Source organism: Arctopsyche grandis, chromosome 8 (genome assembly GCF_051622035.1).
Source record: "Arctopsyche grandis isolate Sample6627 chromosome 8, ASM5162203v2, whole genome shotgun sequence".
Classification (NCBI taxonomy): domain Eukaryota; kingdom Metazoa; phylum Arthropoda; class Insecta; order Trichoptera; family Hydropsychidae; genus Arctopsyche; species Arctopsyche grandis.
In genome coordinates, this window is record NC_135362.1 from 11,394,845 (window position 1) to 11,421,543 (window position 26,699).

Here is a 26,699-nt window from a genome sequence, read left to right on the forward strand (position 1 = left end):
ATCCAGAATAGGGACTGATTTATCCGTAAAGGAAGTAGAAATCGATGGAATCCTTTGGGGAATAATGTGGGTGGGCTGACCCAGAATAAGCGGCATTAAATGACAAATTTATATAAACAGTTAGACCATAAATATTTTCGCATTTTTTTTGATTACAACAAAATATTAACGTGTTATCAATTTATGTGTGTTTTCAATCTCACTGAAAATAAACTCCACGTGCAAGCTTTATCTTTATATGTTGAGATTAGCCTTGCCGAAGGTCAATCTCAATCTCGGTATTTATTTTCGGGTTTTGCTCCGGGCAACGTGTGGGGGATGGTTTACCTTGCCTTAAATCTTTTCAAATGAGCAATTTCTGTGTAAAAAAAGGATTTTCTTGTCGTGAAACCTTTTAATCGAATTGCAAGAATGAAATCTCGGTAAGAAGGACACGTGCACATCCAGATCAAACAAAATATAAAAAAAGTAAACGACAATGACACTATTATATTTGAATTCGGAAAATATAAGCTTTATGTGTATTTTCGTATGTAAGCTCATGCTCACAGATATGAAATATAATATACATATATGTATGTGTATTGAGACAAATTCTTATTTTTTTTCACTTTAAATTAGAACTGTTGAATATCGATCACATTTTTTCAGCATTCGCTTCTGAGTAAATATAATTTAAACGGGATAAATTAATGTAAACAAACTGTCCAATGTATGCCTACCTGTATCGAGTTTGGTCAGTTGGTTTCAAAGTAAACAGTAATTAAATTACACAGGAAGTCGAACCGTTAACTGATTGTTTACTAAAATTTGTCTAAAGCAAATATAAATTATTATATGTACCTTTACTTGTGTACGATTTATTATACATATGAGCCGTTATATTTGATAGTGTCGGAAGTCCAATTTTCAGTTCCAAAAACACTATTACTGTTTGACTTCATTCACAAATTGCTATCACTTCTTTTAATTCAAAATTTCCAGAATCTGAGAAAATCAGAATACATATTGTTAAACGCAAATCATTATACTTAAAGTTTTACGTGATATTTCTCGAAATGAAAAAAAAGTGGACTTATGTAGATATGCCATTTTCAAATATATAACGGCTCATATATTGAAAATTACTTTTATTTTTAATTTCATTAGCATGAATATCCTCCTATGTAATGACATATTTTGTAATTGAACAGTTTTTGTTGGTTTTGATTTAAATTTAAAAAAAAAAAACAAATGATGGTTTAAATTTCATTTGTTAAATTTTATACGAAAAATTTATTTTATTCTACACGTAATATTACAAGCAGCTGATTTACATTTTCTTTATCTAATATATACTTTTGAAAAAGACTTTGTATGTAACTATGCAACTATTGTTGGTTCGTAGAATTCGTGACGTTCAATTTAATAAAAAAAAAAAAACAAATAAATATTCATATAAAATAAAACTATTCAAATAAATTTAATAAAATGTTTACTATAAGATTGGCCATGTTTAATCTACACAGATTACCTAAACACAATCTGCTTCAGGTCATTGACTTTAGAGAGTCTTTACTTAATACTATGTATTAGATGTATTATGAGCATTTATAAGAATTGTAAATAGGTTTTTGAGCTCTTTTTCCTATTATGCTGTACATTAACATTAGAATAATATATTACTATGATTACTAACCAAATTAAATTAAATTGTAAAATAGAAAATGATCAGTAGATCAGTAGCTATTAAAATAGATATAAGATGTATTGTGAACATAATTTCGTAATAATAAAAAGCATTTAAAAATCAAAATAAAAAAATCGGTTTATATTACAAATACCGAGCGAAGCTGGGTAAAACCACTAGTATAATATAATTACAATAATGAAATCATGAGATGTTTCTCACGCTTTTTCTCACCACCTGTACCTATTGTAATGTGTGTTCATTTGAATGCGCCTTTATTTACAATTAAGTTGTACAAACAAGGGATGTCCCTCACGGCCACCGTTAAACCAACCATCCAACGGAAACTTTCATTGTTTCGGGAATCATTTGTAAACTTTTTTCATTCAGGGAATCGTTTGGGTACATTTTCATATTGCCGACGGATTGCAAGGGCTAATGAGGTGTGCAGAGATAGTGACAGAGTCGTTGTCACTGGACCAGTGTCGGAGGAGAGGACACGTGTCAGGGGCTGGCCGTTGTTCGCCGCCAATGGCAGACGGCTCCGCCCCCCGTCGCCCCCCAGGTGCCCCCTTGGAGGGTGCCGGCGCCCCCCGGGGATGCTCCGTTTGCCCCTCGGGGCCCTTGTCTCCGAACGGGTCTTAATTCGCGCTAAACTGAAGCGCACTCGTGTAATCCGATGCGTCGGAACGAATCTAATGCTTAAACACATGGGTATTTGAAATGCACAAATTAATATGCACTGTCGTCGTGTTCTTGGTGAACTTGAATTATTAACCCACTTAACAACGCAAGCTCGCATTACCAATAATCGGCTTTTCTTAACAAGATACTGTTGCATATGAATGTGTGCATATAAATCCAATATATAACAATTTTTATTTAATAATCTATAATATAATATAATACATTTATTAAATTTTGACCGCGAAGTTTTAATCAATTAATAATATTCACAATATGGCCTAATTAATTGTATATGTTTGTATATTGAATTCAATTACACAAGCTCGACGTTGATGGAGTATAAATTTGTGGGCGTTTCAAGACTATATTTTGAATATTTCAGCTGAGGAATTCGAGATTTAATAAAAATAAACTGTGAAAGGCTTCGTCAGACTTAAAGTATTGCTTGAGCTAATATGTAAAAATAGGGTAAATCTGATTATGAATGTGTATTCCAGTGACAAGAATAATCGCATTCGCTTATTGCTGTCACACCACCTACAGGCTCAAGACATTTTTTCTTTTATACATGAATTATTAATAATGCAAAAGAAACCAAACAAATGAAAACATGTGCAATTATATGTATATGTATATAAGTACACATAAAAGATATATTGGTTTGTTATGTGTATGTACCATATATTTACAAAATATGCGTGTACTATTTATGTAATCCGAAATGTCTGAAAATACGAGCGCTAACGTTTTATTATTTCCATTTTGTGCCGATTCGATCGATACGGATTATTTTCTGTCTGTCAGGATTTTATTTAGCCAGGACCTACGCGCGGGATCAAGGTTTTTACATTTAACACGCAGATAATACGTACCGGCTAAAGGGATTCCAAGCAGAGCCCCATAACTGGAACATACATAAAATAATCAAATTAATTCTAAAAGTATCATCGTCGATTTTTTTGACTAAATGAAATGTATGAATTTTGTTTAATATGAAAATAAAGCAATCGGCCAAAGCTCACTCGAAAAGTTTCTTCTGAGAAGCTTATTAACATGAGACATATTTATCATTTTTTTCAAACAAAAAAAAAAATATATATAGATACATAATGAATATTATTCTTTTAATTCATATAGCGGAAACAATAGAAAACGATCTTAAGTGATTGGTGATGTGGAGGGAACAATGTAGTGATAAAAGCAATTAGAGAAGTCGATTGTTGTTTGAAGGGTAAATAATAGATCTCGCAGATGAATAAAATGTGTTTATATGATATATATGTAGTCATAGCCAATATATATTTTTTAATATAAAACATCCAGTAAAGGAAATTTAAAATTTATAAGTTTATTTATTTCATTGTAAAAAAAAGGGGGGGGGCATTAGTTACATTTCCATGCGGGCCTAGTTTGTTCATACACGAACTATTGGATATAGTTTGAGTGCTTACAGTCAAATGCAATCATCAAATAGACTCACCAGCATTAAACTTTTGGCTGTCAAAAATTTTAACCTGCAAAACCTTTAGGATGTCAAAACGCCAAGTATTTAAAAGATAAATCGTTGCAACCCAGGGTAAGCATACATATGTATGTATATATGTACATAAAGCGATTGAGAATTTTAGCTGTCAAAACTTTTGAGTTGTCAAAACCTTTGAGATGTCAGTACGCCAAATATTTAAAAGGGAAATCATGTGAAAACTACATTACAACTTTACTATAACTCCGGTTTTGATAATATTAAAAATATTGCAACCCATAGTAAGCATTAATACATAGAGGATAAGACAAGCGATTGAGAATACTTAAACTTATGCCTAATACTAATATGTTCATGAACGAACTAAATTTACACTTAAAATGTAACATACACAAAACTACAAAGAAGTTTGAGGATGGTAACAAGGTAAAGGAAGCTACAGAATTAAAACTAAGTAATTCGCTCTCAAGATTAGTGCAAAAATATCACATAAAAATAAATCACCAAGTAGCAGACAGAAAGTAAATTGTCATAGTGAAGCAACTAATCTTAAAATCGAATATACATAAAAAAAAATGAAACGATCAATGTGATGATAAATAAAATGGATCGAATGCAGACGACGAGCAGAGGCAAAAAGTCAGATAATTAATTGAAGAATCAATGAACCACGATGTTGAGACTTCCGACGATTATTTTATATACATTCGATCACTTTCACCGGTGAAATTTCGAGAGCGGATTCTCAGAATTAAGAATTGATATGGCTGTTAATTTTGCATGAAATTAACTTGTTTCGGTTCGCAAAATTGGGCTTTATCCGAAGACTAGGCAGCAGCCAACGAACGTTCGCAGTTGAAGTGAATGCGTTCTGTCAAATCCATCAGCCAGCATTAGGGACTATACTTATAGGGACCAGAGGGTTAGGATAGGGATCAGCGCCTAATGCTTACCCACACATGCGAGATAAGCGGTCCATGTTTAAAACCGCGGGAACACACTGTTACCCAGCATACACAATCATGCAAATCATGACCAGCGATGGAAAACGGTGGAGGTTCGTGTGAAAAATACATTTTGATCAAATGTACGGCTATTATTATATGCAGTGCGTACATATGTACATATGTGCCTTTATACGAGAGTGGATATAAATGTAATTCAATATTCAAAATGAGGCAAATGTTTTAATGCTGCACGTTGTGTGGGTATTGTTGGTATAGTGTATACGAAATATTCAGCGTGTATGTGAAATACGAAGATTAATATGAACGTTGTTAATCTGGGATCAGCGTGGGTATCACAAAACCTATTAACGACCAGAGTAATATAATTAAACCGGTCAATTTAACAATATTTGGATGCGATTTTTGAAAAAAAATAATTACAGTAATAGGTATATATCAAAATATGTATTAATACATATTTTATTTATCTACAAAGTTCCATATTTTTTAAATTACTTTTTTAGTTTTTGAAAATGTGGGAAATAATTATATACTATGTATGTATATGTTACAGACGAAGAGTATTTTCAGTTGTAATATATTCGAACTGGCGTTTTAGGTCATCCACATTCGAATACAATTCAAGTATTAAATTATAACTCTACAAGAGCAAATACACTTTCAACAATGTGCGTCAGTTGTAATCTTATCTTCGACAGTTCTGATATTTTAACGAATGCTTTAGAATTCAATAATGCGTTAATATTTGCAAGGTATTACGAATTATGGTAATGAGTTACCTAACCTCTACATCTAAACTGGTACCAACTTATAGTTGAAGTGTATTTTCAGTTGTAATATATTTTTAGCAGTTTGAATTTAATTGTCCAAATTAATCAACTTACGTGGGTTAGACGGAATATATTCCAACTAGTCAAGATATATTAAAATTGAAAGATATATTACACTTCAACTTTAACAGTTGTTGGAACCAGGTTAGATAGAATAGACACAATTCAAATAGACTCGAAGATACACTTCAACTGTAACATATATAAAAATTAGAAACTTTCTTCACTGTTAATTTATTTTCCAATAATGTTTCAGATCAGTCTCTCATATAAAATAATAATGGGCTAAACATATATCAGCGTATGTTCTGAATCACAATTCTCAATTAATAAATGAAAAGTATTAAAAAACGCTTTTTTAATACTTTTTGTCATATTTTGCACAAATTTAGTCTTCATTGTACTTATTAACTTATAATTACTGAAAATATGAAAGAATGGAAGGGAAAACGATTAAAAATTGATCTATAGGTACATATATATGTACTTTCTCTTGATGGTTTTCGTAAATGCGGGAGTTTTTTCCAAATGGGTCGCAAATTGAGGCTCACGAATTTTATGAATTTAAATTAATAAATACGTATTTTTAAGACTTAAAGTAATATCCAAAGATGCTATGACGAGGCTGACCCAAATTTTAATAGGATTTCTATCAGCACATTGATTCGTCTTGTTCGTCTGGTACAAGCATTACTAGATAGTTTGAAAAGAGTACTTATGACTAGTCACCGGAGCCTGAGGGGGCCGTGTATTGTTCAAAGGTTGTAAATGCATTGTTTAAGGTTTGCCGAACCTTTTTTACAAAGGATTTACAACAATGGAACAATCGATAGCACTGTGACTATCCTACCTCTACTTATGACTAAAGCCCAAATAACCAGCGTGCCGTTCATTGTTCAAATGTTGTAAATGCATTGTTAAAGGTTTGCCGAACCTTTTTTACAAAGCATTTACTACAATTGAACAATGAGCGGCGCGTTTTGGGTCCGTACTCTACTTATGACTGGACAAGTGGAGAGTTCTCGGAAAGACAAAGGTCCCCTACTCAATGAACTGGACAGATATATCTATGACTAAAGAGGGTCTATCTAATTAGGTTAGCAAAATGAACTCGAGAGATCACGACCCTCTGCACAGATGATATCAATTAAAAATAAGAAACACGTGTTATATTTATATATTATTTGATAAAAATATTTTGTCGTAATTTTCAAGGGAAAATTCGTCTATTTCAGCCGGAAGGCATTAATGTGTTAGGGCCTAAATCCTGATTTGGTACGGGCCGAGCGCCTGATGGTGCGAGCATTAATTTGCATTGAAAGTGTTTGAATTGGAATTTATTATACCATTATACTTATTCCCGTGAAGGGAACGAGCACAAGCACAACAATGTTTACTCTTGTTCCGAGCGAATTATTCGGGACGATTTCTATTGTCGGCAATCTTTTATTGGGCCATTGTAAAAACACGGCGAAAAAAATGCCCACGCACACACGCACGCACGCATCTGGCAAACCGAACGCGAAAAATAATTGTTTTCTATTTAGCGTTTAAATTTGAAGGAAGAAAACGTTCGATAGCCAGTGTCCGTTTCCGATTCGAACGTTGTTCGAAACCGTTCGGACATTGCGCCCAAGGAAGATTAGGCCTTTGATTAGTACATACTAGGTACTTTGCTCAAGCAAGGGGAAAATTTTTGAATGAATATTGTGCCAGAACTTGTATGGGGGTATTGTATAGTTTGGGCGCAGTTCCGGAGGTAACACGAAACACTTGTTTACCGTTTGCCGAGACGCACCTATGCAAACTCCGGTGCCTAATGTGTTAACTCGATCGGAACGGGCAATACTTAACGGCGATTGTTAACGCTTCAACTGATATTTGGGATGTTTGCGAGCCGTACACACATCAAACAAATTTCAGCATATATTTTACCTATTATATTTTCATATAATCAATTCATCCGCATTTGAAAAAAATATCAGAAAAATGATTTTCCTTTGCGAAAAGTATATGTATGTAAGTACCCAATTACACAAAGGCGTGTAAGTGTGTACTATAGATATATTTACTACTTTTAGTTAAACATGTAATATAATATACATCTATCACACATTTTTATTCCGTGTGAATTATACAATATAATAAAAATGATAATAAATGCATCCGTCAGTAAATTGAACAGTTCAAAATAATGTCAACATCCCGGCGCGGTAAGTCATCCGTGTAAACTGTCATGGGTATCAAATGACCGGACACATTGCATGTGTCGATGCTTTCAATTTTTTTGTACAATAACCTTTTCGATGCAAATATTGAAGCTTTTTTTTGTACGTCGCGTCGTCGCGATGTTACATCGCCGTTAATTGCGCAATTTTACATTTCGCTGATCACTGACAATTTCCAGATGCAAAAACAAAGTGTCGATTTATGCACTTTTCAATATTGAGAAATTGTTGCTATTATTTATTATGTAAAATATTATTCAATATTAACATCTCTTTTGAGTGAGTGTGTTTGTAATGTTGAAACAAGGAGATGGGTAGGTATGAATATAAAATTTTGACTGTGTTCTCGTTTTAATTTATTGAAAATGAAAAGCGTCCCTTAATTTTCATCTCATTTTCTTCTTTTCTGTTTAATTATTATCGCTCGGATCTTATTTCAATTTTACCTGAGAGAAAAGGTTTTTCCGGTGTCTGTGTCCACTTCCACGAAGATATTCTCGGAACGTTCGTTACAAGAGAGAGCGACGTTTTGCTATTTAATTTGTATTATTTTAAAATGCAAATTAAATATTAAAATAATTAAAATGGAGTAAATATTATAATTTTAATTAGTTTTTATTGTATTTACAAAGAATGCCAATATACGTATGTATGTAAGTATATAATGATCAAAAATGATAATTTTTGACTTGTTTTGTAGTTAATTCGAAATATTCGATACCAACAATCATTATATAAGAAATTTTATTCAAATAAATATGTAAAAAGTTCAATTGTTTTATACGTACAGATGTGTTACTCAAAAAACAAATTTGAACAATAAATATTTTAAATTAAACAATTAAAATCAGAATATACATATATATATTTTTTTCAATTTTATCATCATCCGATAAAATGATAGCATTATGATGACATGCTTAATCTGTCAGATTAGTAATCTTATTTATTTATTTATATATATTTTAGCTATCAAGCTAATTTAAAAATACATCTTAATTATTATACTTAACTATAAAATTTATAATTAACTTATATGTACTGTCCCTCACAGAGGTGTCTCTTCGCACCTCGCAGGAATGCATCCATGTTTTTAGCAGACCTGATGCACTCAGGGAGGGCATTATACATGAGCACACCCCTGTGAAAAACACCCCCAGCCGTCTTATTCTTTCTTACTCTACTTATTTCTAGTATAAAAACTATGTTTATGTCTATTCCTTATTATATAATCATCAAAATACTTAGGTAATAACTTATGATCTAACTTATAAACAAAAGACAATATACTAATATTTAGACTAATTCTAATACTCATCCATCCTAATTCATCTAACATACTTCCAATACTCTTAAATCTATTATGGATGAGGAGATTAAAAATGAGGGGTCATTAGATTGTTCAATTCACATTCCCACTATGTAGCACATGAATCATTGGAAAGAAGAATTTAAACAGTATAATCGAATATAACACCCAATCGTATGTGTATTATATAATAATTGAATAATAATTTATAGTTTAAGACATCGCTCAATAAATCAAAATACGGCATTTTATATATGGACGGACTTTGCGACGGGTGGTATGCAAATTTTCCGATTCAGTATATTTTGCGAGTGCCGCCACCCACTAAGATAACAACCCATCGGTATATTTTGGGTGTTTAGCCTACCATTTGTTTTGAGTATAAAAATTCTTTGTGATAAATATTAAATGGACTGCTTGCGAATTTTGTCACTGCTGATTTTGTCTACTGTACGGCAAAAGGTAATCGTTTAGTATCGACGTAAAAATCGAAACTGGTGTGTATCGGGCGGGAGGTGGGTGGGGTGGAAAAGGGGGTAGCCGTGTCCAATCGTACGATTGCCGCTTTGCTTTTGTGAAGCGCAAAAAAAGGTGTTGCGCAACCGACCAAACGGACCATTGCGGGACAATTGCGCATGGTTGAGCATCGATGTTGTCACCGAGCGGCCGTTGCTTTCGTCAAAAGTTAATTTTTCCCAACAAAAGGCGAAAATTTTCGCGAAGCCGTTGATGGAAACTCCAGCGGTGTGAAAAATACGGAATTTCGTCATCGGTATGCGCAACCACTGGCCTTGGACCTCAAATATGAAAATAGCGAATTACATCTCGTAGACTATGCCCAATTGAAATTTTTCACCCCTTCGAATAATTTAATATGCTGTATGAGTTTGCTGACAATAGCCGCTTACATGTTGTATTAAAACGAAATAAAAAGAAAATCAAATATTTTTTATTATTTATCAAAATATTAATATATAAGCTTCATTCATAATCAGGGCCGCCGACAGGAATTCCGGGCCCTGGAAAAATAATTCCATACCCTATGACAAACCAAAAAAAAATCTTATATTTTTAATATGCGAATAATCTACCAGAACTACATATTAGAAAAATACCTGTATTTATATGTACATATATAATATAATATGTTAAATGCTATTTTTTGAAATAATCGAATAAGAAAGTATGATATAACACGTACGATTTAACACGCGCGGATTTAAAAATAATAAACATTTAGCATTAAAAAAATATATGTATTTTCATGCTGAATAATCTAATATATAATTTCGAAAGAAACTTTGTATGTATTTAACCATTGTTAGGGTTACGCTTCAGGGTTTCACACGGCTCATGATTTTTTCGGTAAGACATCCATTTCAACGTTTCATGTCTAGCGTAGGTGGAAAATTTAACGAAAGGATTTCTTTATTATTTTTGTTACATATTTTTAAATCTAATATATAATTTCGAAAATGACTTTGTATGTAACTATAAATTTAAATAAAATAAAAATATTTAAAAAAATCTAATAAAATGTTTACTATTAGATTGGCCATGTTTAGGCGGTTTATATTACAAATACCGAGCGAAGCCGAGTAAAAACACTAGTAATATATAAAATATCAATATAGATCAGTCGAACGTCCCAACACGGGGCCCCTCAAGTAGTCCGGGCCCTCGACCTCTAACCCCAGCTTCCCCCACCCCCCTCGGTGGCCCTTTTCATAATGCTTGATATTTCAATTAAATTTTTACGCGCATGATAATATTCATTAAACTTGTGATGAATTGTTTCATACAAATGCTCGTTTGAATTTACTTGACGCTTTGCAGAAAGTTAGCAAATGAAATGAAAAAGTGTGACAAACGGTTAGTTAGATTTGCCTGTCGACACAATTGACGATGTTGGTCCAGTGAGCCATGAAAAACGAGAGAAATACAATTGCAGATATAATAAACGAAAAAAAAAGGTATAACACAACCGCCGGTTTCATTATGATTCGACGCTGTGGTTTACTTGGAAGAAAGTGCTCATATAAATAGTGGTCCGTGAATGGAACAAAGTCAGTTCAGTATTGGCTTTCAATCCAAATTAACACCTTCTAACAATAACAGTGAAAACGTAGGTGTTTTAAAAAGATCGTTTTAAAGTGTTTGTTATATAATCAGTGAAATTACAAGTGTTTGAATAAAACTAATTTGAGTGTGTGTTTCAGAAGCATGCGGTTGTTATGGTTAGTCACCGTGGTGGCGGCTTGCTGCTTTGTAGCAAGCTGCAGTGCTAAGCAAGAAGAGGAATCTTCGGATTTGGTGGCAGCTGCTTCTGGCAAGTCGAGCCATCACGAGTCTGGAGGAGGTCATGAGCACCATGCTCATCACAGCTCCAAGCACGGCAAGAAGGGAGACAAGGGCTACAAATCCGGACACCACTTCGACAAAGGAGAACACGGCCACCATGGTAAAGAACACCACGGTGGACACTACGCCGAACACGGAGGACACAAGAAGAAGCATCACGACGAAGCTGAACATTACGGAGGACACCACGAAGCCAAGAAGGGACACAAGGCTGGAAAATTCGGCGAAAAGAAAGGTCACAAGAAGGGATCTAAAACCACCGGATACCACCACAAAGCCCACAAAGACGAATACCACAAAGAGCACAAGTTCTACGATGACTTCCACAAAGGTGGACATCATGGCAAACACGGCGACTTCCATGGACACCATTCGAAGAAGGCTGGAGGACATAAGAAGGGAGGCAATCACAAGTCCGGATACCATGATGATCACTACGGAAAGAAGGGACATCACGACAAGGGTCACTACGACGAGGATCACAAGGGACACAAAGGACATCATGGCCACGAGGAGCATCACGCCCACCACTCCGACTTCGGAAAGAAGGGAGGTCATTCCGGTGGAAAGGAGTATGGCTTCAGCAGTGGCAAACACTGATGATTCCTACTGTCGCATTAGTTCTAAAGCTTACCGTTTTTGTTGATTTTGTTATATTAACTTTTGTTATTGATCTGTATTAATTTGTTTTGTTTGCGTAATAAATTTAAATAAACATCATAACATTCGCATTTCATAGCCCACTTCCTACCCACGTTCGATTGATCCTTGTATTCAATTTCCAGTACAAAAAGCACAACAAAGAAGGGAAGGGTTCTGTAATACGGCGGGATTGCTCGGCGACCTTTTAAAAATGTTAATTAATTTTCAATGGGAGTGAAATAAGTTTGCGCTGAATATTACAGCAGAATAAAGCTCCATTGTGCCAAATGTGATTGGGAGCCTTTCGTAGCGGACAATAAAGCCATATAAGCGAGTCAACAAATAATTGGGGTGGCCCTCCTTCCTCTTGACTCGGGACTCAATTAGTGTGAAGTGTTTAACGGCTGGCGAGAACGGAGGGAGACAACCATCTTACGATGAATTGATATCAAAGCTCGACGAAGGGACTAAGGGCCGCATTGGTTCAATATTGTATAAATATAAAAATCACTCTTCTATACTAAAAAAAACATCATTCAAATAAAATACCACTATAACGAGTCATATATCTAAGAGTATGAATTCAAATAGGACACTTATATTCATTTTATATTGGGTTGTCTTGTATAAATATGTACGTACATAGATATTCATTGAGATCAATATAATATTTCAATTTTCAAATGGTTAAGATTAAAAATTGAAAATATAATGTTGATATTAATTAAATGTATTCACTGATTCGTTCTATAACGTACATTTGATGTATACGTTTCATCAGAAGTAGTAACTAAAAGCCATATCACTCGGGGCTATTGTTGTCATCCGCACACTCGGGTATCATAATACCCCTCGTTCGCCCACAACAAAACTCATTCTTCCATATTATGCGAATTTGATGGGTCGTAGGGGCGGGTGGAGTGCTTCGCGAAATTTTATTCGACAAATTTCATTATTTAAATGTGTTCTCAAAGCCTTTGCACATGCCGTAGACAAACTTTCGCGTTAAATACAGTGCAGTTGGTGTGAAATTGTCATATGTAATTGAAGTTTCATATGCATAGTTGCATTATTTTTGCATCACTCATTCCAGTATGCACATATATTTAAATATTTGATTATATATTTTTTTATCAATGTATTTTGCATGCATGACAATTTCACTTATCTGATATTGTCATATGTTTTAAAAATAATAATATTTCATTTTACATATCAAAAACAAACGAAAAATATATTCGTTTGAAAACAAATTAAAATCAATGAAGATATAAATAAGCTAAAATAGCAAGGAGGGTAAATAAAATAGTATCATCAGATGTAATAAAATTTATTTTAAAATCATTTTTGATCAATTACACGTGTACAATATGAAAAAATTGCAGTTTACAAGCAGGATGCCATTAAAGGAGCCAAATTTTCAAAATCGATTTTTTCTGTAATATTTTTTGTTTTGATATTTTCATCTTGAGACGCGATAAATATCAGATCGCCGTCGTCTTTCCATCCATATTTTTTCACCCAATGCTTCGATGTACCATCTGAAAATGAAATAATAAATAAAGATTGAAAAAAGAGTGTTCGGAATAATTTTCAATTGGATCAATTGGTTAAAAGTTCTAACCATCGACGCCTCCCAGAAGATTAGCCAAATTAGGCTTTTCAATAGTTTGGTAAGTAATACCAACAACGTGACAAACAAACTTTCGAATTGAATCGTGGAATCCGACAATGCGATTGCATAGTTCGGGCATCTGATGCACGCGGTTCCAGAACTGCGCAAAATCACACTGCTCCAAAATATCGGCTAAATATTTTATTTGACTTATTGTTTCCTCCTCCGACTAAAATAAACGCAATATAAATGATTAAAAATATTACCAACAATATAATATGTATGTACATTCAATATAAAAAAAAAATACTTGTGACTCGAGAAGTAGGCATTTGCAAAGAGTAAAATCTGTATGTGGGAAATTAGTCAGCGCCTTCAATAGAATAATGCACGTGATGTCCAAGTTAAACAAATGCGGGTTGAACTGATATAGTTTTAGTACTGTGAGGTTAGCTTCCAGATCATATACATTCTCCCGAGCTTGGGCTTCAATGTATCTTTGAAGGGCGGGCAAATTGTTGGGATTGTATCTGAAATCGAATATTTATTTATAATCATAAAATTGAAATACATATTGTCAACGTTGGCATTTCCAAGCCGATACATTTCATTTGAGGTTATGTCGGTATGAGACGTTTAAAATATGACGATACCTTTCAATACCCGTCAACATGGCCGCAACAGACTGCTTCATATCATCCGCCATCGTGAACTAGTGATGATCAGTTTATTAGTAACGAAACAATTAACTAACAAACTACCGCAGTTGAATATTACGATGACAGCTGACTCGCGCTGGCCACGCCACGAAAATATAACCCACAAGTAATATTAATGCGGCCATTATCTTTTATAAATTTAATACATAAAATGCCTCATTTCTTTTAATAATAATAAAAAGCTTGTGAAAGTGGGCTACACAACAATTGGTGCAAGTCCAAAAGGTTCAACGACAAAATGTACCCGAAAATTAGTGCACTGACAAAATGTACCCGCGACAAAATGTCCACGGAAATAATGTTCAAGCGACAAAATGTTCAAAAATCCTAAATTTTCCTCTTTTAATGGAAAAAGTAACTTTTTATTGTATTATATTTATCGATGTATATAGTACTTTTTATCGTATAGATCGCGGATGTTATTAAATTAGTATAAATTACAGGTGTTCTAAGAAGTAAGAGCGACAAGGATGGAGACAGATTCTCAATAGTATTAAAAAAGTGAATCGATACATTGTTTTTAATAAGAATTTTCATTGTGTTCATTGGATTTTAATTTCATTTTTTTTATCACCCCCTCCTAGAAATAATCCTGGATCTGTCCTTGTAACCACATGATTTAAAAATATTAGTGACACTTTAAATGAATATAGCATTGAAAAAAAATCTCATAGGTACAGATGTATAGTCTCAAAATACATAGATACAGATGTATATGATTTAATCACTAACTTAAAAATTTTAGTCATGAACTATATTCATATGTACTAAAGATCGGTAAACGGACTACTAGTCATATGTTAACCAGTCACAGGACAACCGGTCGCTCTAGATCGGTCACACGTGATCACCCGTCACACTAAAACTGGTCACACCATAAAATCGGTCACGAGAAAACTGGTTGACCGATTTTATGGTGTGACCAGTTTTAGTGTGACGGGTGATCACGTGTGACCGATCTAGAGCGACCGGTTTACATTTGACTAGTAATCACCGAACCCTAAAGATCAATCAATTATTACTAGTTTAATTTCTTGCTTTTTTTTCTACAGCGAGAATAAATCAAATAAATTAATATACATATGCAAGTCTACTCATTTTAGGTATATTTGACATTTTGGTGCTACACAATAAATAGTATATTATGGTATGTATTATACCAACATTTTATTTCGATATACTTGCCATTTAATATGTAGATATGAAATTCCTCAAGTGCTTGGTATATGCATATATTAATATATATCAAAAGTATATGCATATAAAAACATAGGCAATATGTTATTTAAAATTAAAAAAAAAACAATGAAATGTATGAAATTACTTTAATCATAAATCTGACATATATTACAAAACTCGATTGTTTTAGATTGTATATTTCAGCAGTCCATATTTACACCTTAAAATCTAAATTAATAGTAAATTTATTGTTTCTTAAAACTCTTCAAGATTGGATATATGTTGTGAAATGCTTCATCAATTTCAGATTTGACTTTGGCTCCTGTTAAGACGACTTTTCCAGATACGAATATTAAAAGGACAATTCTGGGTTTAACCATCCGGTAAATAAGACCCGGAAATAATTCTGGTTCATACGAACTAAACTGACCGTGAGTCAGAACTAAGCCCTCTAATCGAATTGGAAATTTAACATCGCAGCTTCCAACCATGTTCTGAATTTTGAAATCTAAAAATTTTGCCTAAAAAAATAAAAACAAAATGAATAATTAATTGAAATGGAAAACGTATTTTGTTATTAACTCAAAAACAAACCATAAATCCAAGTTTTTGAATAATTCTCGCATATTTTCTAGCAGCAAGTTTAGAATTGTGTTCACTTTTAGCTCCAGTACAGACCATTTTACCAGATGAAAATATCAGCGCAGTTGTCCTCGGTTCTCTGATACGCATAATTACAGCCGCAAATCTTTTTGGATTATACTCTGCATTACGTGCATGAAGTGCTATTTTTTTTAGATCTAGTTTACAATTGAGATTAACGGTGGATACGATATTCCTATAAAAATAAAATTTTACTTACAATAATATACCATGTATTATGAATATTTAAATAAAACATTCCCTCTCCAGTGACTAATTCAATGAGGATTTTTGCTTTATAATTTATCAGGTTTTTCTATGTCTGTCAGTCTTCACATCTACTGCACCAATTTTTGGCAGATAAAAGCCGGGGCTCAACCATGAGCGGAGCTAAACAAGAAATAAGTGAGCGGAACAAGAAATGGCATAAATGAGGTGAAGGTCCACCGACAAATAGTTTGGTAAAGAGGCTAGTGCAGTGCTGAGTCTAGAACTGATGGATTTTGTCCACAACACAAAATTGAGCAGATTTCCGAGACCGACAAGATTCTTTAAAAAAGCAATTTGTCGCTCGATACATTTCTTGGAGAATGGTGTCCTACCCAGAGAGTTTCCATTAATGTTTTATAGTAAATAATAATATGAGGAAGGACATCAATTATCGTAGAGAAAACTCTAAAACAATTTTTGCTAGGAAACAATAATAAACGAGGGTGTGAGGGGCTTCGCCTCACTCCGCTCGAAACTCGCAACAGATCAGTTGACACAGCAAGATCTCTACGTCCTCATTCGTTTCGTTTCGCTCAGACTTTCTGCAGTAGAACTTCAACTATAGTAATTAGTCCTTGCTAGTTGAGCAGAACTAAGTTAAGCTAAAAATGGCTCTGTTCCGCTCGCAGTGGAGCCCCGGCATAAATATATAAAACATTATGCCATGTAATTAAATGTCGAAAATAATTACTGTAATTGTGGTAAAATAGCAGGGTCAACGGAATATGGAGTCATCGGAGTCATAGGAGTAGCAGGACCACTTATTTGATTCATCCCACTTTGCATACTCATGCTTCCCATTTGAACCATTGGTGACATATTTTGCTAAAAAAGCAATTGAAAAAAATTAGAAAACAATCATGTGGGATGTAAAATATTTTACATTACACTATTTTACCGGCGTCTGAGGTTGTATCAGACTGTGAGGAGTAGAATATATTGGGGCATATGTATGCATCGATCGAGGAGGTGTAGGTGCATTGGCTGCTACAGTGGGAGGCAGAGGAGCCACAATTTGTTGTTCCTCCTCCGGCTGATGCAGCGGTGTATCAATGCTGGAGAACAGCGGGCTCCCCATCAACTCCATGATGGTAATTTGGAGTTATTCAACGGGGTAACGAAAAATCTGAAAGAAAAACATAATAAAACTAATTTATATCAATATTGACAGCCTTTTTAAATTTACGTTTATAGGTTAAGTAACCAAATTTGTTATCCATTGAATAAAAATTAAAATCCATTGATAATTTCATTAATGGTGAACATTAAAATAGATTGTTTAATGAGGGAGACCCAAAACTTAATCGCATAACTCACCAAATGGCAATATTGAGAGCCGGCAACTGTCAGACGTCAACGCGTACACAAGCCAAAATTAATTTGGCCGTAAATGCATGATTACCGTAAAAAAATCCAGGTAAGGGAAAAATGTCGTTAGTAACTTGAATTAAAATAATACATTAACATTAATCAATGATAAATTAATGTATCTCTTGATATCACTTAGTGATGAAAAAGTATAAAAGATGTCTAATCAGCAATATTTTAATTTTAAAGTTAAAGTGACTAACGACTGTAGTGTTTCCATTTTCTCTACTTTTTTTAATATTATAAGAGGTTTGACACATATCGACAGCATTAGCTATAAAAATATCTATTCACCCGCTTAAAAATATGTAACTTAAAAGGTAAAAAAACATACTATATGAGCAATCATTTAAGAAAAATCTATTTAGAAAAAGCGCTCAACTTGATCCGTTGGATTCAAGCGGTCTATTATTCCACATACATATGTATATTCATCGATTCTTTAAGTAAGTTACCTACTGTAGGTAGATGGTCAGTGGCATTTATTTATATTTATTTTAGTAGTGTGGCGGCAATACGACATGGTCGAGCTTCGGTCACCATCCTGCGAGTTGGGACCAACTCGGCAAGTTGTCTGTCGCTACTTTACTTTCTTCCCGCCCATCAGATTAAATAGTCATGCCTTAACAATTCTGTCGTTTCACTCCATACGCCCCCATAAAATAATTTGAAACGATTTTTGGAAATAGTTTCAATAAATATCTTCAAAGAAAATGTTCAAATTGAAAATACATATATATTGTAGATAGTTAGATAAATCATAAGTAGACTTTGACGCTCGGGTTTTATTTCCCAGGAAATAGGGTTGATAACTATTGTCTTACAAAGCTAGAGAGCAAAAAAAAAAAGGGTGACTATAGAAATTGACAATGGTGAACCCATTTTTTTGTCCAAATAGAAACCGACCGCCTATCCTTAGTCATAAGCATGGGGTGCTGTGGAATTCTATCTGTTTTTGTTGCAGAGCAAGGATACAAAGGGACTAGGTGACGTCATATTGAGTCCCCTTGTATCCTGCTCGCTCACACGTAAGTAAGGCTGTGCGACAAAAACAGGTTAATTTTCACCGCACATCACTGATAGATAGGTAGGTAGATATACAATGAGTGGCAACTTAAATCGTTAAAACAAAATATGAATAATAATATTTTTTTACAGTGGTCATTCAGTCATATAATTTTTTTGTCTATGGCAGCACTTTTTCTTCTCATTTTTGCGGGACGGGACGTTTTAGAATTTTCACAATCGCATTCGAGAGTTAATCGAAAATTTCGACGTTCTGTGAATCTAATATAAGTTTTAATTATGTTTTCGGTAATATTTTCACATTGTTTATCTTTTTGAATCATATACATATATCACTCCTTAAACTTTTTCGAGTGGGGGGGAGGGGGCAAGCGTTGGGTTTTATTGACTTCTGATCAACATGTCTATACTTATTTCAGTTCTTGCTGGATACTTTTAGAAACGAATAATCGATATGACATGCATGTTCTTGGCCTGGCCAAATCTAGGAGGGGGCAAATGACCCCTCTGTACCCTCAAATGACATCACCCTAACACTCATTTTTTAATTACAATATTTACCTCCTCTCATGGTGAAAATAAAAATATTTTATTGCTTTAATAATATTTTATTAATATATGAATAAAAACTTTAATAAATTTCAGTAAAAACTATTCTAAATTAAATAAATAACATCTTTAAGGGGTGCTAAACTCATAAACTCATATTAAATTATGTATATATGTATGTACTAAAATTTTTGGTATTTATATACCATGATGGATATTTCTTCTATACCGTTTCAGGCTAACAATGAATCCTTTGGTCAGACATGTGAGATGCTAAAAGTCATGCCAACAAAACATATGATGAATACTCAAACTCCCAAATCGAATATAAGAAAAAGACATTTACCGATGGATGATACCTTCTCGCTTGAAGTTAAACTAGCACAAGAAGCTAAAAAAATAATTAAAATAAAAGTAATTATAATTATTCGAGTAGTTCATAGACTTTGTTTTTGAAAACTTGGTTTCCAGTTTGTATTACAATTATTATAACAGATTGATTTTTAAAACTGATGTACACAAATACATAAGTCTAAAAAATTATACTCTACATGTTGATTATTTACAGGTTGAAAATGACGCCGTTAATTGTGATTTAAAACAAACAATTAAAACCCTGGAGAACGATAAAGAAATACAACAACAAAATTTAAATCAACAATTTTCACAATACGAGAAACTTGATAAATCGTATCGTAGTGAACTAGGAATACGGGAGGAAGTTTTGACCAAGTAAACATAGGAAAACCCATTCAACATAAAATATTCATCAACAGTGTAATGTTATTTTTATTTCCATATTATAGAATGAATAATACTAGACAGATTCAAAATACTCTCGAGTGTCATTCACTTGCATTGCATAAAATTTTGAATAATTGCAAAGAAGATCGGCAGAAGTTGTCTGAATCTTATGAACAAGCCATCGAAATGCTTCAAAAGATGAAAGAAGATAATCTAAAAACCACAAAACAACACCAATTAACAATTGAAAGTCTAAAAACAGAATGTACTGCTTATTTTTTTATATGCAGCTCAAACATTTTCAACGTCGTTATTCACATAGTATGTATGTTTTCAGTGACTTCAGAGACACAGCGTCGATTGGAACTAACAGATAATTTTAAGAAGAACAGCAAAAACATGGATGAATTTATCAATCAATTGAAACAACAAATACTTTCTCTCGAAGCGCTGATAAATTCACTTAAAATTGAAAAAGGTCAAATGTCGAAGTCTATGAGCGATTTGCAAATAGAAATATCAAAATATGACCGAATAATAAAACAGGCAATTTTGATTTCAATTGTTAATTACGAAGTTATATATTTATAATGTTAGTAATGTCTGAATTTATACTTTTTATAGAAAGATGAAACATATGCATTACTTCATAATGAAAGTAATCAAGTGTCTGATGAATTAACAAAAGAAATTATTTCATTGAAAGATATCAGGGATCAGTATATACAGCGGTAATGATATATAATAACTATGAATTTATAAAAAAATATACTATATGCCAAATTTAATATTCATTACCATTAATTATTCTAATATGAATTGTGTGTGAGGCATGTAATGTTTTTAATACTTTTTGTTATCCGTCCGGTATTCAAATGGGTCTATGTGTATGGAAAAGACTCATTTGGTGGTTTGCCAGATTTTGAAAGAAATCCAAACTTTCAATAATTATTCACTTGCAATAATCATTAATTCATCGGTTCCATAAAGAATTCATAAACCATTTCGATTTTTTCTAGTGTACTTATTTTGGAACAAGAGGTGAAGGAAAATAATCAAATAATTAAAGACAAAGAAATTCTATCAATAAATGTATTGAAGGAAAATGATGAAATTAAAGAAAAACATCAAAATATGAAAGAATTATATCAAGTATATTTCTGTCTTATATTTTGACTGTTTAGAACTTACTAATTAATACCATATGCTTTTCCTTTTTATTAATTTTAAGTCATCTGAAATTGAGAAACAAAGCTATAAAGAAGAATTAGAAAAGATAAGGGAATTGCTTGAAAAAGAGAAAGATGATTCACATAAAGTAATTTAAATTTACACATTTTAATTTATTTAGTAAGCCATTATTGTTTTCCACAAATATGTATACATTTTTAATATAATGCAGGAACTCGATAAGAATGCAGCTCTTCTTGAAGAAATTAGACAAAACAACTTTTTGCTGGTGAAAGAATTAAATGATTGTAGAGAAAAATTTAATAATAAGAATATAAATTGTGAAAATGAAAAGCTGGCCCTTGAAGCACAATTGAAATCTCTGCAACAGTCGTTTGTATGCGAAAATCTAATAAAAGAAAAATTTGATGAGGATTTCAGGAGCTTAAATACTAAATATGGTGAATTGAAAGTTTCACTCGAAACAAAAATGTAAATTAATTTTTATTGTATATTTAATACCACAAATAATTTTTTGGTATTGCATTTATAACAATGAATTTGTGATGTTGCTTTTTGAAACCATTTTAGTGAAAATATTACCAAAGAAAATGACGAATTGAAGTTAGAAATCGATGAGAAATCTATTGGGCTCACTGACATGATGTTAAAATTCAAATCGCTTATGGAAGACAAAGCTAACTCTGAAAAGGTCATTGAAGAATATAAAAATAAGAACGAGGTGAATATGATGATATATTCTACTTATTCACATATTACATGCAATATTGAAATATATGTTTTACATAAATAGCAGTAAAATATTTTATTCTTCCTTTTTAAACCGAATATAACTATTTGCAGCTACTCTGTGAAGAAAATTTTCTACTTAAAAAATGCGCCTCTGAAAAAAGTGAAGCTGTAAGTTTTTGATATCACATTTCATAATCCTAAAATATTAATATATTTAGTATATGTATATGTACCTATTTATGTACATACATATACATATCATCGTGGTTTTGTTAATGTTATAAATTGACAATATTATGTATGTATTGGAGAATAGACAAGCTTTACAATACCATGTTTATAAAAATTATTGTTCATTTAATAGTAGTAATACATTTATACATCTTATTCAGGAAAATAATGAAAACGGCATTAAAAAGGCTAAAATTACGCAACCAAAAAGCAAATTTGATATATTTGATGAAGACAACTGGTCTTGTCAAAGTGATAGCAGTTTGGATACCAAGTGTGATGTATGTTACAATTGTAATATTAAAATATGATTATGCATACAATGCATTTACCTACATATATAACGAGATCTTATTTATACTTATTATTATCATTAATGTTACTTATTTTTATAGGAGAAACAGCATTTACATTTTGAAACGTCTCCGTTTCCTCAACTGGCAAAATCTTCCACCAAATTATTGTCAAATAGATTTTTTGTTCCTCAACCGGTAAATTTTCAAGATGTGACGTCTTATTCATATTTTATTTGGTGGTTTTGTAGTGCAGAAACTAATATCGAATATTATTTTTATTCAGGATCCATTGAAAAGCACCCCTAGTACCAAGTTCAGTAAACCAAAAGCAATGACAACTACCAAGAGATTTTTCAAAAAGAAATCTTAAAAACTCAAATTTCATTATATAAATTCAACATTCTGATGCTCCATTTCGTTTTCATGATGAATTTATTTATACGTTTTCAAGATTATTATTAAAATAGATGTATATATATATATATATATATATATATATATATATATATATATATATATATATATATATATATATATATATATATTTATTTATTTTTAATTTTATTTTATATATCAGTGGCGTGCCGTAAAATTATATCTGTTTTTGACGCACAGCCTTACTTATGTGCGCACGAGCAGAATACAAGGGGACTAGGTGACGTCATACTGAGTCCCCTTGTATCTGCTCGCGACAAAAATAGGGAGATTTTCACCGCACGCCACTGATATAACTATGTTTTTCGAGTAAATCTTTTATGTTTTAATTTTTCATGGTATAATACATACTATAAGTTTATTTTTCAAAAATATTATAATATTACTTAAAACCAAAAAGCAAAGATGAATAATCATCAATCTATTTTTTGTTGTATTGTTAATTTGTATTTTAAGTTTGAAACGATTAGAAGAAAATATATTTGTGTATAACAATAAAGTTATTTTCTCTCTATTGTGATTTTAATATAAAACTAATGTTGTACCTGATGAAATATCATCGCATGGGTGTTGGCATATTAAGTTATTAAATTGAAAAAAAAGGGGTTTGTCCTGTGTTCGATCCGCACGCAGTGGAATTTTTTTCAAGTACCTTTTAAATATATTTTATTTAATATGAAAAAAAAATGCTAAAAACCACCTACCTATAAACAATATAAAACACATTAATTAACTATATTTTCAATAGATGGCGCTAAATGGTCAGAGACTTAGGGCCGTCTATTAGCCTAGAGGAAACATTGGTAACAAACACTTCTATTTATGGAAGCTTTTTTCTTTTGTTATTAATTCGTATACGTTTTGTTGGCATTGGTTTAGCTGTGACGTATGTACATATGTATGTCGAATTGAAACGACTATTATGGTACGGCGAGCGATTTCTCAGATACATAGACAGACAGACAAACACACAAAATAGCGATATTATATATTTAACTAGCTGAACCCAGCATGCGTTGCAATGCCACAATAACGCATGCAATTCCCGTTCCCGCTCCCGTTCCCATTCCCGTTCTCGTCCCCGTTCCCATTTGTCGGAAAAACGCAGGCAGTGAACACATTTGAAATTATTGCGTTGCAATGACACTTATTCCTGTTTTTGTTTCACAGTAATCTTCCCGGGCATGCATACAACAAATTCTGAAAGTTCCATCGTAATCGGTTCAGTGATTTAGGAGCCTATATGAGACACATAGACAGACAGACAGACATTCAATTTTATATTGTATATAGATATGATAAAATATTAAGCATTCATGCAATTAGGAAAATGAAATACTCATAATAAATTATTTTATTCTTACAAGATCTGAATTGTTCAAGTGACATCTATGATTGATTTAGTTGCGCTAGTAGAATAAAAATTTTCTTGTCTGCCTACCAGTCATTAGGAAAATTAAATCAGAATTCCAATTTAATAATCGATAAGATTAAATTGCGGCACGCTCACATTCAAATATTGCAGGGCGTGGGGTTTTACTAGCACGTGCAACAAATTAATTTATTCGCGTGGATTTGCACTTTCGACGTTGCATACTAAATGAGCTTAGAACTTTCTCAATTCTGCATTTCACTTCGAGTGTCACCCGTACAGCTGGAAATGATCCCTTAATATTTTTATAGGTAAAGATCTCATATAAATATTACTTGAAGGCAATGCTTAAGGGCATTTTATTAATGTTTCAATACGAATTGCGAAATTACTATACATACGTTGCAATTGGGTGTGGTTACACGATAAATTTAATAAAGGAGACTTATGATTCATAACGAGGTCGATAAATATATCGTGCATTTTCTAAAAAAGCCTTGCTCGGTTCATAGTTTTGATTAATCAAATAAATCGCCGACAAGCAGTGATTGCACGTTGTAAAATCTGCAAAGCAACGAGTGTTTCAAATCAGCAAATTTATTTATGGATTTTTCAATAATTACATACATACTCGTACTTGTCAATTTTGAAATTATTTTAGATAAAACCATATTGGCATTTTGATAGTCTAATTTTTAGTCATTTTTATGAGTTTGTAAGGTAAGAATTCTATGAATTGATTTGAATAATTAAACATATATGATATCATCATTTACAGCCATTCCCAATTCACCGCTGGACTAAGACCTCTTCAACACGTTTCCATTCATTTTTGTTATGGTCAATTCCTACATCCAACACATCCCATACATTTTTCTTATTTCATCCCTTCTTCACCCATCTTCCCTGTGGTCTTCTTTGCACCCTTTTACATTTTCTATATATGATGTTTTACCCGGCTTCGCCCGATATTTGCAATATAAACCGCTTTAACATGGATAATCTAATAGTAGAAATTTTATTTGAATAGTTTTATTTTATTTAAATTAGTTTGAGTATTTTATTATATTTAAATTTATTTGAATATTCAAAGATTTTTTATTAAATTGAACGTCATGGATTTGACGAACCAAAACTTACATGCATACAAAGTCTCTTTCGAAATTATATATTTCACTAGTGGTTTTACCCGGCTGCGCTCGGCATTTGTAATATAAACCGCTTAAACATGGCTAATCGAATAGTAAAAATTCATTTGTTTTTTATTAAATTTATTTGAATCGAAAAAAAAAAAATTAACTACAGCCAGAAATGAATTACACACACACAACCGGAACTGAAAAAAAACCCTGATCTGGAACTGAAACAGGAATCCGGTTCCGGAATTGAAAAATGAATCCGAATCCGGATCTAAAAAATGAATCCGGATCTGGAACTGAAAAAAGAATCGAGATCCGGAACTTAAAAATGAATCGAGATCTGGAACTGAAACAGGAATACGGATCCGGAACAGAAGCAGTAATCCGAATTCGGAACGGAAAAAGAAATCCAAATATCCGGAACTGAAAAAGGAATCCGCATATGGAACTGATTAGAGAATCTGGAACAGGAACTGAAAAAGGAATCAAAATCGATATCGATATCGTCGGCATAGAAAATTATATTTTTTCGATAACGTCACGGATTCTCCCACCCAAACCTTACAAAGTCTCTTTCGAAATTATATATTAGATGTATTTAGGTATGTATTATATTATGGGGGCGAAAGGAATGAAATGACGGCTGGGAAGGAAGTAAATTGGTAACCACCAACATGGTAGAATCGGTCCTACATTTCAGATGGCGACCCAAACTCTGTTGTAGAGCCTTACAATATGAAATATTCATATATAATTTGACTATATTACGTTTCAGTCAACTAAATAACAGCAGAAAAATTCTAGATCAGTGTTTCCCAACATTTTTTGTGCCCACGACCCACTTTAAAGCCTCAAAAATCTATTATAAGTGCCTCCCTATCTTAATTATATAGCTCACTAAATTCTAAAAATAAATAATGGTTATAAACCATTAATAAAGCCTTACTGCCTCTCATAGTTGATTCATCCATCTGTATTCCAAATGAAATTATTTATCTAAATGAAATTGTAAAC

The 26,699-nt window shown here is 32.6% G+C and overlaps 5 protein-coding genes across 5 annotated transcripts in view; 3 read left to right on the plus strand and 2 right to left on the minus strand.

Moving 5' to 3' along the window:
* The window catches only part of LOC143916171 (transcription termination factor 3, mitochondrial-like), a 143,587-nt gene that overhangs the window by 11,259 nt on the left and 105,629 nt on the right, over positions 1-26,699 (plus strand). The window lies entirely within an intron of this gene.
* Positions 11,398-12,135, plus strand: LOC143915832 (uncharacterized). The gene has a single exon (XM_077436651.1). The coding sequence runs from the start codon at positions 11,398-11,400 to the stop codon at positions 12,133-12,135; it is 738 nt and encodes a 245-aa protein (XP_077292777.1).
* eIF3k (eukaryotic translation initiation factor 3 subunit k) lies at positions 13,491-14,772 on the minus strand. Its single transcript, XM_077436100.1, has 4 exons — positions 14,446-14,772; positions 14,103-14,322; positions 13,802-14,021; positions 13,491-13,718 (listed from the first exon to the last, which is right to left on the minus strand). Exons 1-4 carry the CDS (start codon positions 14,496-14,498, stop codon positions 13,564-13,566), a joined length of 648 nt encoding a protein of 215 aa, XP_077292226.1. The 5' UTR covers positions 14,499-14,772; the 3' UTR covers positions 13,491-13,563.
* Tbp (TATA binding protein) lies at positions 15,820-17,996 on the minus strand. Its single transcript, XM_077436008.1, has 5 exons — positions 17,920-17,996; positions 17,501-17,728; positions 17,294-17,427; positions 16,285-16,528; positions 15,820-16,211 (listed from the first exon to the last, which is right to left on the minus strand). The coding sequence occupies exons 2-5, from the start codon at positions 17,687-17,689 to the stop codon at positions 15,936-15,938; spliced, it is 843 nt and encodes a 280-aa protein (XP_077292134.1). The 5' UTR covers positions 17,690-17,728; positions 17,920-17,996; the 3' UTR covers positions 15,820-15,935.
* LOC143915833 (uncharacterized) lies at positions 19,134-23,109 on the plus strand. The gene is made up of 14 exons (XM_077436652.1): positions 19,134-19,284; positions 19,783-19,959; positions 20,114-20,277; positions 20,352-20,554; positions 20,627-20,835; positions 20,914-21,020; positions 21,309-21,441; positions 21,521-21,607; positions 21,692-21,951; positions 22,051-22,201; positions 22,324-22,380; positions 22,605-22,724; positions 22,839-22,934; positions 23,023-23,109. Exons 1-14 carry the CDS (start codon positions 19,276-19,278, stop codon positions 23,107-23,109), a joined length of 1,860 nt encoding a protein of 619 aa, XP_077292778.1. The 5' UTR covers positions 19,134-19,275.

Coding starts and splice junctions, on each gene's coding strand:
- eIF3k (XM_077436100.1), bottom strand. CDS start 14,498: ATGGCGGATGATATGAAGCAGTCTGTTGCGGCCATGTTGACGGGTATT. Junction 14,323..14,445: donor ATGTTGACGGGTATTGAAAG/GTATCGTCATAT, acceptor ATTCGATTTCAG/ATACAATCCCAACAATTTGC. Junction 13,719..13,801: donor TCTTCTGGGAGGCGTCGATG/GTTAGAACTTTT, acceptor TTTCATTTTCAG/ATGGTACATCGAAGCATTGG.
- LOC143915832 (XM_077436651.1), top strand. CDS start 11,398: ATGCGGTTGTTATGGTTAGTCACCGTGGTGGCGGCTTGCTGCTTTGTA.
- Tbp (XM_077436008.1), bottom strand. CDS start 17,689: ATGGAGTTGATGGGGAGCCCGCTGTTCTCCAGCATTGATACACCGCTG. Junction 17,428..17,500: donor TGATACAACCTCAGACGCCG/GTAAAATAGTGT, acceptor TTGCTTTTTTAG/CAAAATATGTCACCAATGGT. Junction 16,212..16,284: donor TTCAAAAACTTGGATTTATG/GTTTGTTTTTGA, acceptor TTATTTTTTTAG/GCAAAATTTTTAGATTTCAA.
- LOC143915833 (XM_077436652.1), top strand. Junction 20,836..20,913: donor ATGACCGAATAATAAAACAG/GCAATTTTGATT, acceptor TACTTTTTATAG/AAAGATGAAACATATGCATT. Junction 22,202..22,323: donor AATATAAAAATAAGAACGAG/GTGAATATGATG, acceptor AACTATTTGCAG/CTACTCTGTGAAGAAAATTT.